A 15,467-nucleotide genomic window follows, 5' to 3' on the forward strand; every position below is an offset into this window, starting at 1 on the left:
CAGCCTTTGAACCATGACTGGCTCAATCAGACTGCAGTCTCTGCTGAGCTTCTCACGGACTGTCACTGCAATAAAGATGCAAGTGAGAGATTAAACTAATCGTCTGTGAATTTAAGGGGTGTCAGGGAGTGAGGCAGTTATCATTTAAACCAGACCTGTTTAGTATACTGTAGGGATTGTGTGGTAGTGGTTCAATCGGGTCTTTCACTGTTGGGGGTAATGATTTTCATTGAGCTTAAGCTGTGAGTTATCTGTATCAGGTCATATCTTGTACTTTGAACCCTCGCTGGAATCATCTGTTAATAGGCGAGTGTGAGTAGGTACTGTAAAAGGTTTGCGTCATAAGGTGTGGGATTACTGTTAGTTGCTCCTGGCGTCAGGAAGAAACCTCTGATAAGGAAAACCCTGTCCATGACTATATATATAACAGCAGTTAGTCACAAAATAGAAACTCTTGTAAACAATATATCATCACTGCATTTACACGTGCTGCTGAGTAATGATGTCCCAAAGCCAAGGCTGTATAGAGGTTTTTAAGGACTGAAACTAAATAGAATACATAAATAATTATGTAATTAAATGCTAAAATAAATAATTGTGTAATGAAATGCTTAGTTGTAAATATATCACAAATTAAATGAGACATTAAATATATAAATCTTAATTTACTCATATATATTTATGTTACATTTGCATATTAATTTATCAGAATTTTAATTTATGTACATTCATACTTTTATTTATCTACTTAAAAATGTTTTATTCATATATACTTTCATTTGTTCATAGTTTAACTTGCTTGCTTTTAAATAAAAGTGCCAACTTCAGCCATCAAAATTCAGGGTGTAAGTTAAAGCCTCTAATGAACAGGAAATGAACAGTTTAACAGGCCCAACACATTCTGGGATTGTGAATACAGCTAATGGTCGGATCTACAATATAGGCAATCTGTTAAAGAGCCCAGGGGCAAAAAGGGGCCCTCGATGATGGATTGTCAGGCTCTACAGAAATACAACACAAGGCTTGCCCCATTCTCTTAATGTTGATAATTATGGTTGTGGGACACCTAGTATGTCCAAAACAAAATATGGAGTAACAAGGTTTCCTCTCGACAGTAGTGTTATCCAACCAGAATAAAATCAAAGTTGTTTGGAGGACAGGAGTTTCAGTACCCTGGGACCCCTGGAGGTACTAATGCAGCCTTGATACAGCTACAGGGCCAATATCATTCCAATTTATTAAATAAAGCCCTCAGTCTGATCTTAGAAAGCACAAGAACTGGCATTTGCCTCCACCTGTTCAGCTATAACATATCTACCACTGTGACACGCAGGATTTGTGCTACTAAATGTACATATGGCAACTTGAAAACACATCTAGCTATACAATCTTTACTGTTAAACAAATCTACCACGTCTGAGCTGACTGGAGATGAGTTATTTCAGTCGACCCTGATGTGAGATCTAAGTAAAAAATCTCGACCGGAGATGTATATTTCAAAAATTGCATTTCCATTATTAAAGGGTGTGGTTTTACAGTACCTATAGTGTATAAAGTTGAGGTTAAATAAACAGTAAAGTATAAACTGTGACATAACGCTCCACCTATCTGTAATATGCTGGGTGGGTTTATGATTGATTAATACACTCCCTGGTGATAAAGAGCACAGAGATTATCTGTTTATTTGTTGTATAAACTAAACAGAGGAGGGCAGTGCTGCAATTTAATTAATTTGTTGTTAACAAGAAGCCGTAACCAGCAATTACTCAGTAACTCCTGTTTAAACAGAGCTTCTGTTCCCTTCCTCATCTTCAACCCTGTCATCATCACCACCAAAACCAGTGCTCAGGGGGGGAAAAAGAGACAGTATTTCAATGGATTTCAATGTATGTTTTTATTTATTCAGAGACAAAAAACAGCTGTATATTGCTCAGTATGGTAGTAGCAGAGAACAAATGCACTTTGAATGCTGACCAGAACCAAAGTTACATGTGACAATCAAACAGTGCAAAAGAAACACAGGGGTCATATTTCTGTATTTCTTTTCATTTAACAAGATGTACAGGTTCTTAAATCTGAGATGTCCGTTTTCTTTTTCTTTAATCTAATCACATAATAAGTCAGTACAGTTATTTAGTAGCGATGGTATCCACTGTGTTTTAATGTACATTTAAAGCTCATGTCAAACTGTCAGTCCATGAAAAATAAAACAACTTAAAAGCATTAGCTGGTGGTCTTTAAAAAAATAAAACATTTTTTCTTCTAAAAATCATCCCAAAAAAATGGATTTGATATCCAAAATAAGAAGACATAGCAGCTAACTGTATATCATCACATGGCACTGTTCATGAAGTCGTGGTGAATGAGAACTGAAGAGGCACACTGACTTGGTTAAAGCAATGGGGAGGTCTTTTAAAAAATGTTCAACTAAATTTAGTCTTTTGTTAACTAGATTACATTAAGGCTGAAATTCACAGTTGATATTGAGGTCCATAACATATGTATGTGTGCACAAACCAAGTCTAATGAAAGACGAGAAAAAAAGGAACAGAAAAAAATAAAAGGCCACCAACTAATTTTAGCAGCAACACATTCAAGTTATTCCCATTTCTTGTACTAAAAACAACATGGAGTTAATAAATTATTCAGCTTTGGTCTGATTTACACAATTACAGAAAATGTACCTCAGTTTAGACCAAAACTATAGATTAGTTCAATTAGATCCTGACGGGAATTTAATCAAATGACAAGTCCTGTGAGCTGTACTTCATGACTGTGAGATGAAGGTCCAACACATCAGGCACACTGACTAAAACACTATAAATACATACATACTACACTATAAAAAGTAGTGGTTGACATGTGGTTACTGTTTATTTCTAAGCAAATTATGCTATAAGTCTGTAAATCTGATGTAATAAAAGTTTTTTGTAGTCTGACTCACAGGATGTAGACTAAGCCTGCCATAGGTCAACTACTTCAGTTCAAATTCTCCTCCCCTTCGGCTGTCAGCATGTTACTGTTGCTATGTGAAACAACAATAGTACGAGCTAGCAAACGACGTGCTGGAGATGGCAAGTTTTGACAAAGATTTGGATCGTACAAGGCATATCTGCATACGATGTAAATAGTTGTTTGATAACATTCTGCTAGAGCTACATACAGCTATTAAATCATCTGGTTTTAATGAGTCCAGTGAGCTCCTCCAGAGGTGAAGTATCAGCAGGCTTCACTTCTAGGGCACCAAGAAGTTGCCTTTTCTTTAAAGCAGTAAAAGTCTTTTACTGTTTTATGTGGCATTTTTTTTTGCGGGGATTTAGCTATTTTAAGCAAATTTTCCACCAAAGTAAGGTGATGGTATTATGCAAAAACACGGTCGCCGCAAAAGAAAATTGTAAAGAAATACAAACAAGGCAGAGAAGTTATTTTCCCCATATAGCAGAAAGTTAATGGCTTCAGCCAGACCTCTCTCCAGCGTTGGCACACGACTAAAATGAAAGACTACTAGTACTACTAGCTACATTTTCATGGTTTGACCTCTGTAGCTTTCCTGTGGTCAAAACTAATTCTATTTCAACAATAGCAAGCCAAAGATGGCCAAATAAAGTAAAATCCAGTAGTATTGCCTTGCAAACACAAGTATAAGCCTTTCAATCTATAATCAGATATTTAACTGAAAACAGTTACAAATTCAGTTTTCACACATTAGACTGTGTACAACAATTATATCACATCAAAACTGACCTAAATAGGTCAATAAATCAACAGCAAAATAAAACCCATTGCTGCTTTGGTTCTTTCACTTTGTCAGATCTGGGCCAAAATTCAATTTGAAATCCACACTGAACTACATAAAAATTGCCCAAAAGTCTGCCCATTAGTGAGTTCATTGTTGTGCCCTATGTAAGAATAGCATTGGCACATCCTGGCTTGTAATACCACTTTGTACCTTAAGAGGCGATAGTGAGTCACCGAAGTGTCCTGCCTGCCCTCAGCTTAACACAGGAGGATGAAGAAGTAGCGCTAGTGGAGATTTTGAGCCAGGCTAAAAGCTGTTGTTATGTTTGATTTAGGACCGTTATTATGTCACTTTATTAGTTTTTCCCTCCAGGCAAACAGGTTACCATTTAGATTCAAAATATGGTCAGTTTATTCAAATAACACCTGTCAACTGCCACCATAGCAAAGATTCACTGTAAACAGTCTCCACCCATGTCAGACTGAGGGCAGACTGGACACCACAGTGACTCACTATCTCACTATCTTTAGGTACAAAGTGGAATTACAAGCTAGGTTGGGTTAGGGCTACTCTTAAACACCTTTAAATGTACAGATCAATATTTAGATGTTTCAAACCACTTACTATAAATCATGTGTTTTAGATCACCACCCACTTTTATCAGCCATTTTACAAGAAAGCAAACTTGCAGAGACCTTGTAAAGGTGATAGATTAGCAGGTGTGTTTATGTGATTTGCAGTAAATGGTCTAAAACGTGAACGACCATTGGGCTGGGCCTACAAATCAGTGGGAATTTTAATTGAAATCTGTCTCCGACCTGATGAGTGATTTCCATGCTTACCACAATAATACTACTTCTAAACTATGTAACAATTTAAAAGTCTAGTGAGGGCTGTGCGATATGACAATATCTATCGTACAACTTTAGAAAAACATGTATCATCTTAAATACTGCTCTATTGTTTATTTTGTTGTGTTGCAAATAACACCATACAACAATACTCAATTGTCAATTTGGATGACGCTTTGTGAGAAATTGAGAGTGGCTGTGACACAGGACGGGGCTATTCCAAACAGTAGGAGGACTCTGACCAGCCAAGACAAAATGAAGGGTTCTACTTCTGTTGGATGTGGTTTGGGTATGAAATGTCTGACATGGACTTTTTTTACTAGCCAAGTAGTCAAGTGCTCAAAACAAATCCCAGACTCAGACATTGCAAATGTTTTTTACCCGCAACACACCAAACAGCAAAGAATCATGAAGACGGAAGGAGTAACGGCTGGTATTGCAACTTACATCTGCAAAGACCAAATGTGCCAAATATCGATTTTGTTTATGGCACTTTGGTTATTTTCATGTAATATCATTTAAACTTTGAGGAATGTTTTGTTTACTGGTTATATTTTACTTTAAGTGAACTACCTATCAAATGAACGTAAAGGATAAGAGATTATGGTCATATGGCACAGCCCAGTGTTTAGTTTTATCAATCTAAAAAGAAAATGTGCAATTCCAATCTTCCATACAAGCTTGTGTGCGCTCAGGAGCACATGTCATTGCTTATGATCCATTCTCTTCAGGTCTCTTGAGCATTGCACTGTATTTCATGGGCGCACTATCCGCTTTGAGCTGCACCTCCACTAATGTGAAGATGGTAATGACCTGTGGAGGAATCAACAAATGAACAACCTTTTGTCAAACTGTTGAGTCAAAGATTCAAGATAACTACAGATAGACGATGTGATCCTTCAAAGAACAAGTCAGTAATCTTGTTTTCTCCTGTTTATTGAACCTATATGCTGCTATTCATTTTGAGATTGATCTCAAATCAACAATAATGCATTGGAAAAGGCTCCATAAGGACCACAACATCTGAGATAATTATGAACTAAAATTAAGAGTAGGTTGACATTCTCTGTTGCTCATAACTAGCACATATTATTGTCATACATTACTACCAGTGATCAAGTTTCCTCTAATAAATTTCAAATTCTTAATCACTTAGTGAAGAATGACATAAAAGCTATGAAACTTTAACCTTTTTTAAATTATTTATATTCAGTACATTTTCACTACCTACTGACAGGACAGACAATAAAAAAAGCACTTTCATTGGGTTCAGTGGTTCTCACCTGCTCTGTTGGGCCTGTTTCTGGGTTCTCTGCTGTCCAGATTAGAGTCAGCTCGGATTTCTTCCCTACCTTATGGTGGCGGAATGAGTCCAGGCCCACGATAGACTGAAGGTGAAAGCAAATGGTTTCAAATGAAGGGGTCACTTGAGCTGCTACTGTGATGTTCACTTGTTGGACTGTTTTTTTGTTCTGTGGCCTTTCTCTCTTTTGATGAAGCTTTTTCAAAACCGAATGCAAAGTCATCTATACAGTAAAAAACTCTGTCCAAATATGTGTGCATAAGTAAGCAATAAAACAATTAAAGGACAATAAGACTTTTTAAGATTATAAGAGGAAATATCAAGGGTAATGTACTGATAATTACACTGACATTCAACATTAAATAAAACTATATTACATAATGTATGTAAAGACATATTTGGAAACATTGAGTGTACTGCAGATGAAAGCTAAACCCTTATATAATTATACTGTGTGGTGCACAGATGTGTGTGTGAAGACAGAAACTGTTCTCTGCATAGAAAGTATTGCAGCTGACCTTGCAGTAGATGCGTTTCTGTACTCCGTATCGGAGAACCAGCACATCAAAGGACTGATCCAGCACCCCCATCACCATGGCTTCAGAGTCCAGAGGGCCACAGTCCTATTGAGCACAGACCAAGAAATTATAGCAGTGCTGGATACTGACAACATGTACTTAATAAGCTCTGACTTCATGACCAGCTGAAGTTAGCTTACATTATTCCACTATGGAGGTAAAATACATTTTTTGTGTAATAATAGTGAAAAGACTAAATCAGTGTTCAAGTCAGTGAAAATGTTAAATATTGCCTTACATCTAATTTGCTTTTGTACTTTATTTTTGTATTTTATTCAGTTGTCCTGATATTTCTTTTTAATATTTGTACCTGCTTATTTGATTCACTCATGATCACTGCATCAAAAAAGAAATATCTATTTGTTTACAGCTTTAACAGACAATGAAGTCATCCAGTGAAAATGAAAATGTGTCCCTTTTTGACTTCAGAATACTATGACTTACTTATTAACCCTGTATACACTATCGGGTAATCTGAAAAAAATGCATTATCACAAAGCCGATAACAGGACTGCTTGTCTTCATATATTGGAGATAATGGTTTATCTGTTGGATAATGGATGGTTTTAACAGGACAGCAATGAAACGTAGCACCCACCTTGACAAACACTCCGAAGAACAGGTCACTGCTGAGCTCCTGGACTCTTTTGGACACAGTCTTCTTGTCATTACAGTGTGATGCCTGTTTTTGGACTTGTTGCGTTGACAGCCCTAACTTAGATCCACAATCTGCAAACAAACATTTAATGGACAAAGAGTGAAAAAAATATATCATTCACAAATAATTACACTGACGCAGACACCCAACAGAATCAGACAGAGGCAGGAAGTGCAGACACATTAGTAAAAGACAAACAACTCATTAACAGTGTGAGATCTGGGGATGCTTTGTTTTTTTTTTGTGTGCAGTCCTTTTCACATCAAACTGACACATCCTGAAAAACAGCTAAGCAGTGTTCAAAACAAAAGACCATCTGTTATTTGTTCAAATGTATGCGTTAGTTTTTGTGTCAGTGAGAGGGTTTTTGTTGTGAAGGTACATACTCAGTGAATAGGCCAGCAGCCGGTGCACAATGATGTCAGCGTAGCGTCTGATGGGTGATGTAAAGTGAGTGTAGAGAGGAACGTTGAGAGCATAGTGTTTAAATAACTGCGCATCCTTTAGTACACCTGTGCAGAAGTATAGCGCCATCTAGGAAATACCAAGAATACACATTAAATACACAAGCTGATCCTATGTATAAAAGTAACCATTTCATTCCCATCATTATTTCATTATTTCATTATATTGAAAAAGTGTCATGCTAAAGTATTATATATTCTGTAAACAATCCATTTTGCATTTCTCATAATTTCCTTTCATGGCAAAAACTATTAGTCATATTTCATTTTGTAGTTCTACTCATTCCTCAAAGGCTTCAAGAGAGAAACATAGTGAGCTCTTACCTGCATGGGTCTGGAGCACATGTGGGTGAGGACTTCTTTTCTGGCAGTGGAGTACTCATCATTACCAATAGTGGTATTGAGACTCTTCTGCATGTTTGGGGAGAGAAAAAAGAAATGTCACTTACTTACTTCTCACTTACTGTGTTTTTCTTTTATATCACATTCAGTAAAATCAACAGACTGAAAATCTTCAATAATTACTTGAAGTTTGGAACCTTTGTGATGATTAAGAGAGACGGAAATACCCACTTTTACAACAATCAAGTTAATTAAAATCTGGTTATCAGCGCCACATTTCCATATTTCCTTTTATGAAAGGAAATGCTTAATCTTTCTAAAACTGTGTCAAATAAAAAAGAAATGAGAAAACGTGTAATGCTGCAATTTTTGATTGATTACTTGAGGAAAATCTCTAAGTTTAGAAGAGCTTACTCAAACTTGGCACCTTAAACTATACTGATTCGGAACTAGTGTGCTAAAAGACAAGAGAGATTAAACACTGTGCTACATCTGTAATACGAGTACTGACATGCAACGCTCCTGCAGAGGACAGATCGATGTCAATGCCCAACTGTTCACACAGTTCCTGCAGCTCATCCACCATCTTGGTCTTGGGTGGAGGGTGGCGTCTGAGAAGGGCCAGCTCAGGGAATTTGCGGTAAATGTGGTTGGCTGTGGCGATGTTAGCCAGTAGCATGAACTCCTCAACCAACCTAGAAGACAAGGAATTAATTATACAGTGTGCAAAATATGCATTTTGGAAGAGAAATAGATGGGATAGACACAGAAATACATCTGACGTTTGATACTAACTTGTTACTGTCTCTGTACTGATACACGTAGCAGCCTTGAGGCATCATGGTCTCTTTGTCCAGGGTGAAAGACAGTTTCAACTGAAATAAAGAAAACAGCAAATGTAAAGAAAGTTCCAGGTCGTGTTTCCATTTGTTGCTAAAATATGATGGTTAGCCAGCTTCAGTTATCTATGTATCTATCTCTAACGGCCGATAGCTAATCTAACATTCTAACTCTTTTTTTTTTTTTTTTTTTAAATCAACAATAATCTGATTGGAAAGTTGAAACTTTAGACCCAGACTGATCTTCCAAATCTCTAAAAAATGTTCACAAACAGTGTTTCCTGTGTCATGTTTAGCATCCACCAACAGTCACAGATGTGAATTTATCCCTTTTACTCTAGTGTATGTGAGATTCAAATGTTTTTTTCATTTCTCCAGACTTATATATGGGCAGACTTATGCATTTTCCTAACCCAAAAATTATGACTGTGACTGAAACCTTTCATAAGTTAGATTAAGAGTGTATGTACATCTTGCTGTCACAAGCCTTTGTGCTTGATTTAGAAAAGAAAAATGTAGGATAGAAAGCATAAAAGAGTCAAACAAGGCAAAGGAATGAGGACTAACCTGGTCTAGTCTGAGAGCTCCTCCAGAGAAGCGCTGAGACCTGAGGTTCTTGGCAATGGAGTGCAGATTGAGCACGGCCTGGTGAATCTCATCGATGGGGTACTTCGGGTCCACAGGTGGTAGCTCTTCAGCAGAGAACATCTTCTCAGGGGCCTCAATCATGCTCTGAGCATGGTCGTAACTCAACTTCACGCAGGAGCGAATCACGGAGCGGCCGAACCACTCGCTCAGAATCTGGGGGTTGGAAGGTGAAGTGGAACCAGTGAAGAGGATCAAGAGGAGAGAAATACATCTAAAATCCCACTGAATAACATCACTATGGCAACAAGAGCATCAAGAGGAAAATCAGGTCAATTAATTACCCATCAGACCCTTCACTCTACTTAACCTTTGAACATACATTATTATTTGAGTGCAGCTGTAACAGGTGCTCCAGGTGTATGAACGTACCTTTCCCTCTGGTGTGATTTTCCAAATGACTGAGAAGGTGAGTCTGTCGGCCATTGGGTTCAGACTGCACAGCTCCTCACACAGCAGCCGTGGCAACATGGGAATCACCTTGACAGTGACAAAATACAAACACCTTAAAAATGCAAGAACATTTGAAATTATGAAGCTACAACAGAGAACACACAGAAAATTAGCTCAGACTACTGCCTAAAAAGTAGAATAATGTAACAAATCAATTAGTAGTTTCACAAATGATATCATGTGAAGGAGCCAGTTATTGACAAAACTGGTGGAAGAGCACTCACTTTCTGAACCATGTACACACTTGTTGCTCGCTGGCTGGCAATGCTATCCAGAGCGTTGCCCTCCTCCACAAAAAAACTCACATCAGCGATGTGGACTCCCAACTCAAAGTTACCTGCATTAAAAATATACAGTAAATAAAGCAATTAATTGAATTTTTAATCAAAACTGCAATATGGCCTACTACAATCCTTAAATCATAGGCAATTTATTAAAAGGAGAAATGTGTCAAAATACCCTTTTCATTTAAATATTGTTGTTCAGCAATTATGAAAACACAAGACCCCCGAGGGGGAACATTTTTCAAACTTAAATCACAACATAATCATTTTAATGTATTTAAATGAAAATTAAAATAACTTAAAAAATTATCATTCTCTCTAATACCGCAAATCATATCTCAGTTGCCGTATTGCTCAAAAAAACTCACTTGAAATTAGATATATTTTTCAAAATCATTCAGCCCTTAAAGACAGTCTAACCTCCCACCTTCAAAAACTGAAATTAACACACACAAAAAAGACGTATCCTAATCAATCAATCGTTAATCAAGCGTTTATATTCAGAATTCATTATCTTCTCTAGCCAGGAGTCAGAGAGCAGCTTACCATCTGGAAGCAGTTTACAGGACAGGGCATCGTCCAGATCTCTGGCAGTAGCAGGGTCGATTGTGAAGATACACTCCTTCCTGAAAATACCACAACACTTTGTGAGTTAGATGTGACCTAAAATAAGTCTTCATATAGCATACATAATTCAATAATCAAAAGGCTGATGAACACTCAAAATACCTTTAGGCATCAGATAGTCATGAGTGTCCTATGTTATCACTCTGGGACTACACAATTCATATCACTCCCCAGAGATGATGTCATGCTGACAGCACCTCAAGATTATACATGAACTGCATATCTGTCAGGAAAAAAAGATGCATAAGCATGAATAATCCTACAAGTCCCACCTCAGGTCTCTCCTCTTGCTCAACTCCTCAGCTGGGATGGTCCAGGGCAGGACCTTCGGCAAGCAGTCCAACACCTCCTCTGGGAACTCAGAAAAGTCCACGTCGTATTCTATCAGGATGCCCTCTGTCTCTGGCTCGATTTCCCCAGCCTGACCCAGTGTTTTAGCCAGTTGACTGATGGAAATGTTTAGAGGAGGATTGTTGTCAAGCCAATTTGAGAATGGTGAAACTGTTGAAATAGTTCCCTGTATCATGTTTGGATAACGCTCACCCTTCTGCAAAGTTGCTGTCGGCTGCCCAGTTGGTGATGCGGCAGATGAACAAGGTGCTGGTGTAGTCGCCTGGGCGGGAGGTAAAGTCTTCAGGGCAGTCACTCAGGGGAATGTTAATCCGTGGCACGCGGTGGTCCACAGGGGAGAACATGGCGAAAGGCTTGTCAGGTAGAAATTTCAGAAAGCCAGTCACAGCTCTGGAGTGTTTCTTCTCAACAATGTACACCACCTAGTAGACAGAGGGAGAAAATGGGGGTGGGGGGTATAGTGATGATTTGAAATCTTTTTTCACTACCGACTTAAAGGACTTTGTTAGGATGAGGGGATCAGGTGTTTAATGGATGTGGTAGAAAATTTAACTCCAGAGTTAATGTGGCATGTGGCATCTTTTTGTCCTTCCCCCACTGTGGTCTCACATTGAGCAGGAAAACCCTACATTAGTGTTATTTTAAACTGGGAATAGTGGAAAAATGCAGCAGGAGGGCTGACGAAGAAAATACACAACATCATGTGGGTAGGAAGCTCACTTTAGCGGTCTTTTGGATTATTTCCCCATTGGACGGTGGAGTTGATGGCTCTTCCAGAGGTTCTCCTAGTGCCACCAGATGAGAGGAAAAACTTACTTTATTTATTTTCACTACTTCACTTCTTGGAGACCTTCTGTACACTGACACACGCTACAAAACAGTAAATTAACACTACAACATCAAGTATATTAAACAATACCCAATACCAGGAGCAACATATTATAATTTATTGTCATGTTTCCTATATTAGTTACGATTTGAAATGGCTGCTGTGGTCACTACTTCATCAGATTACCTGTGTGAGTGAGGTTGACATTCTGAACTCTTCTGATGAGCTCGTCCTGGTCACTACACCGGTCTTCCACAGTCACATCAGGCCTCGGAGGGTGCTCTGTCTTCTTCTGTGCTTTTCTCACCATATTGTCTTTCTGGGTGTCTGGCTCACTGGCACCCTCACAGTCAGTATCAGACCTCACAACCTAGACAGACCAAAAAAAAACATATTTCCTACTGATACAATATATATATATATATATATATATATATATATATATATATATATATATATATATATATATATATATATATATATATATATATATATATATATACACATATATATATATATATATATATATATATATACATATATATATATATATATATATATATATATATATATATATATATATATATATATATACATATATATATATATATATATATATATATATATATATATATATATATATACATATATATATATATATATATATATATATATATATATATATATATATATATATATATATATATATATATATATATATATATATAAAACTTTTAAAAGCTGCTGCCTAGGTTAAACACGTGGATCTTCAAAAAGGTGGGTAGCAGTTTACCTTCCACTGTTCCCGAGGTAGGACTTGCACCACTACTATGTCTCCATTCAGTGATCTGTTGCGAGCTACAATCCCATCCAGAAATATATCCCGAGCGTCGTCCTGCAAACGCAAAAGGGATCGCTTGTTACCGGTGTGGCTTCAATGTAAACATTTCAAGATGGATGTCAGCAGGTTTACAGATCTCAGGACAAAAATGCTTGAAAGCAAGTTACACTGACTTACAGGAGATGGAATGAAAGCTTCATGATACTTCTTGGGGTTGATTCGTAACTGTCCCTGAAGAGAAAATTCACAGACTTTAGAAATTCACACATCTCAGGCCTCTACTGATTTAACAAGAACTGCTACAGAACCATGTGTTTTGCTCAGGAACTAAATGGCTTTAAAGCTGAGTTGCTAACCTTCATTATTTCAGTTTGTACTTAATCAAATTAGCACGCAACATCAATACAACTTGTATGACCACATCATTTGACCACCTTGTGTAATTTCATCCATACTCAGTTCTGATTTTGCAACTGTCTCAGGACTAGTAACTCAAGGCTTGTACCTGAATGAGTTCTCCTCTTTTAAGGCCATGAGAAACCTCCTCCAAGGTCATGTAGGATTCAAACACTTGCTTCTTTGATCCTCTGCCTCCTTTGTTCCTACTCTTTTCAGCAGGAGAATTTGTACTTGAAACTGAAAACAATTTTAGTCAGTGATTTAACATATGTCCAGAAGTATGAAAATGCATGATCATAGTGAACCAGAAACATAAACTAACACCGAAATTACCTCTGGATTGTTGCAGTTTGTCTTTACCATGAGGGGACTTGGGCCTTGACACGTGAGCATCAACCCCATATTTTAACATCCCATCTCTGCCCTTCTCCTCATCAGGATGCTTGGGTGGAGACTTTTTCTTTGACTTCTTCATCTTCTCTTGTTCCTGTTTATTTGTACTGGCTTTGTTTGGGGACTGGGGGGACTGTACAATGACTGGGTCTGTTTCCTTAGAAGCGACATCTCTGTTGGCGTCTTTGTTTTTCTTCTGCTGCTTCTGGTGTTTCTTCGAGTCATTTGGTTTTAAAGAACTGAGCTCCTCACCTGACTCGATGTCTCCGTCTTGGCTGGTGGTGGTGTCCCTTCTCTGTCCCCGCCTCTGCCTGTCAGCCACACCAAGCTTCCTTTCACAGTCCTGCTGCGCATTGCGACTGCTTAGTTTCTCCATGTACAAAGACAGTGAGCTGTCCTCTCCTTTATTTTTCATGGACGAGGGGGAAAAGTCACTTGAATCAGAGAAATCATTAGGCACTTGGTCCCTTTTTCGCTGTGGTATATTCAGCTTGTCACTCTGAGCCTTGAGCATTGTGCTCGGACCAGGTCCTTCCCTTGGAAATGATGACTCCTTTGCATATTGTTCCAGATACATACTGAACTTGGTGCTGCGGTGCTGACTGAGAAGTCTGGCATAGGCATCTTTCTGAGGAGGGGTGCCAGACTGATTCTGGCTACGCTTTGGCTCTCTGTTACCCGGGTTACCCTTCTTAGACTGCCGGGGTGAATCCATGTGGCAATCCTTGAAGATACTCTCTCTGAAAAGGCAATAAGCACACATTGTGTTAACCTACAATTCAAGAATGAGTCATCAAAGAGCACTTTAAGCCTCGGTGGCTTTGCTGGGGATTTATTATCAATCATACTATCATTATATTATGTTATTTTTTAAAAACTATCATCACTCTAAGTAAAGATAAGATGAGAATATCTAATTAGCTACCATTAAATCAGAGCATATGGCAGGCACCCCTCACTTCGTAGCTGACTGTAATATATTACAGTAGGTAGTTTTACATAACTTAAACTGATGTAACCATAGACTGTATATGTAACCGCTGAACGTAACAAACACAATTCAAAGCATGCATGTGATGTTAGGTAACTTTCCTAAATAATATTAGCTTCTATGACATTCTTCTGGATGATAATTAAGAGAGAAAACGACCAATATGCATCTGTGTCATTCTACTGTTTTCGGGTTTAACGTCTCAGTAAACAAATAATGACATTTAAAACATTTCCTAGCTAACATTAGCAACTAGCAACTGTTAGCGTTACCAGACTAGCAATAACGTCCGCTACTTTCAACTGCAGGTGTTGGTTTAACGTTAACGATGAGATTAGTCAGACCACTACCTCGAGCAAAATAAGCAACTTGAACATGGACAGACAGGCTGCCAAACTTTAAATGTTTACAACAATACCTTACTGACTACGGTGTAAGTTGTGACTTAGCTGTCGTTCAGGGCAAAAAGCTAACCACCTCATACATTCACTTCCTCCGTCGTCATGAAAGGCTCGTGTTGCCTTTCTGTGTTGTCGGAAATATCTGTATCAGCCCCGAGCGTACAGACCCCCCACCCCCTCTCCCCCAGTGTAGCCTGGAAGGTGTATCATTCAGTCTGCAGTCTATATTGTCAAAACATCTGTGGTAATATAATTATATTGGTAATGTTCACATTAGGGGCACTGGAAGAAAACTTTTTTAGAACGATTTTAGAAACCCTAACCCTTAATAACAGCAAATAAGGTCGACTTTTCCACAAAGTTGGAAATCACAGTATCAAGCCTTGAAGAATTGTCATTAGGTGACATTGGTCCATTGATTTTGAATAGGTGAGTGACTGCTTATGTATTTTTTTGTGTGAGATATTGCATCTAATGAA

At 38.0% G+C, this 15,467-nt stretch overlaps 1 protein-coding gene across 2 annotated transcripts; it reads right to left on the reverse strand.

Moving 5' to 3' along the window:
• Positions 1-1,884: 1,884 nt before the first annotated feature.
• Positions 1,885-15,067, reverse strand: dis3l2 (DIS3 like 3'-5' exoribonuclease 2). Of its 2 annotated transcripts, none has more exons than XM_053330376.1 (21): positions 15,006-15,067; positions 13,537-14,336; positions 13,310-13,440; positions 12,982-13,035; positions 12,757-12,858; positions 12,150-12,333; positions 11,855-11,919; positions 11,327-11,556; positions 11,056-11,229; positions 10,703-10,782; positions 10,097-10,209; positions 9,792-9,899; positions 9,342-9,575; positions 8,731-8,810; positions 8,447-8,630; positions 7,918-8,004; positions 7,516-7,663; positions 7,070-7,200; positions 6,412-6,516; positions 5,874-5,978; positions 1,885-5,403 (listed from the first exon to the last, which is right to left on the reverse strand). In XM_053330376.1, the coding sequence occupies exons 2-21, from the start codon at positions 14,309-14,311 to the stop codon at positions 5,302-5,304; spliced, it is 3,192 nt and encodes a 1,063-aa protein (XP_053186351.1). In that variant the 5' UTR covers positions 14,312-14,336; positions 15,006-15,067; the 3' UTR covers positions 1,885-5,301. The 2 variants fall into 2 exon arrangements, with proteins under 2 accessions (XP_053186351.1, XP_053186353.1); XM_053330378.1 differs by having other exon boundaries at positions 15,011-15,063.
• Positions 15,068-15,467: the final 400 nt, after the last annotated feature.

The sequence above is a fragment of the Scomber japonicus genome, chromosome 12 (assembly GCF_027409825.1).
Source record: "Scomber japonicus isolate fScoJap1 chromosome 12, fScoJap1.pri, whole genome shotgun sequence".
Taxonomy (NCBI): Eukaryota; Metazoa; Chordata; class Actinopteri; order Scombriformes; family Scombridae; genus Scomber; species Scomber japonicus.

What these genes read in the sequence shown, in the direction of transcription:
- dis3l2 (XM_053330376.1), bottom strand. Translation starts at nt 14,311, where the DNA reads ATGGATTCACCCCGGCAGTCTAAGAAGGGTAACCCGGGTAACAGAGAG. An exon ending in GACAGCAACTTTGCAGAAGG is followed by an intron (nt 11,230 to 11,326) that starts GTGAGCGTTATC and finishes CATTTCCATCAG; the next exon opens with TCAACTGGCTAAAACACTGG. An exon ending in CTGTAAACTGCTTCCAGATG is followed by an intron (nt 10,210 to 10,702) that starts GTAAGCTGCTCT and finishes TTTTTAATGCAG; the next exon opens with GTAACTTTGAGTTGGGAGTC.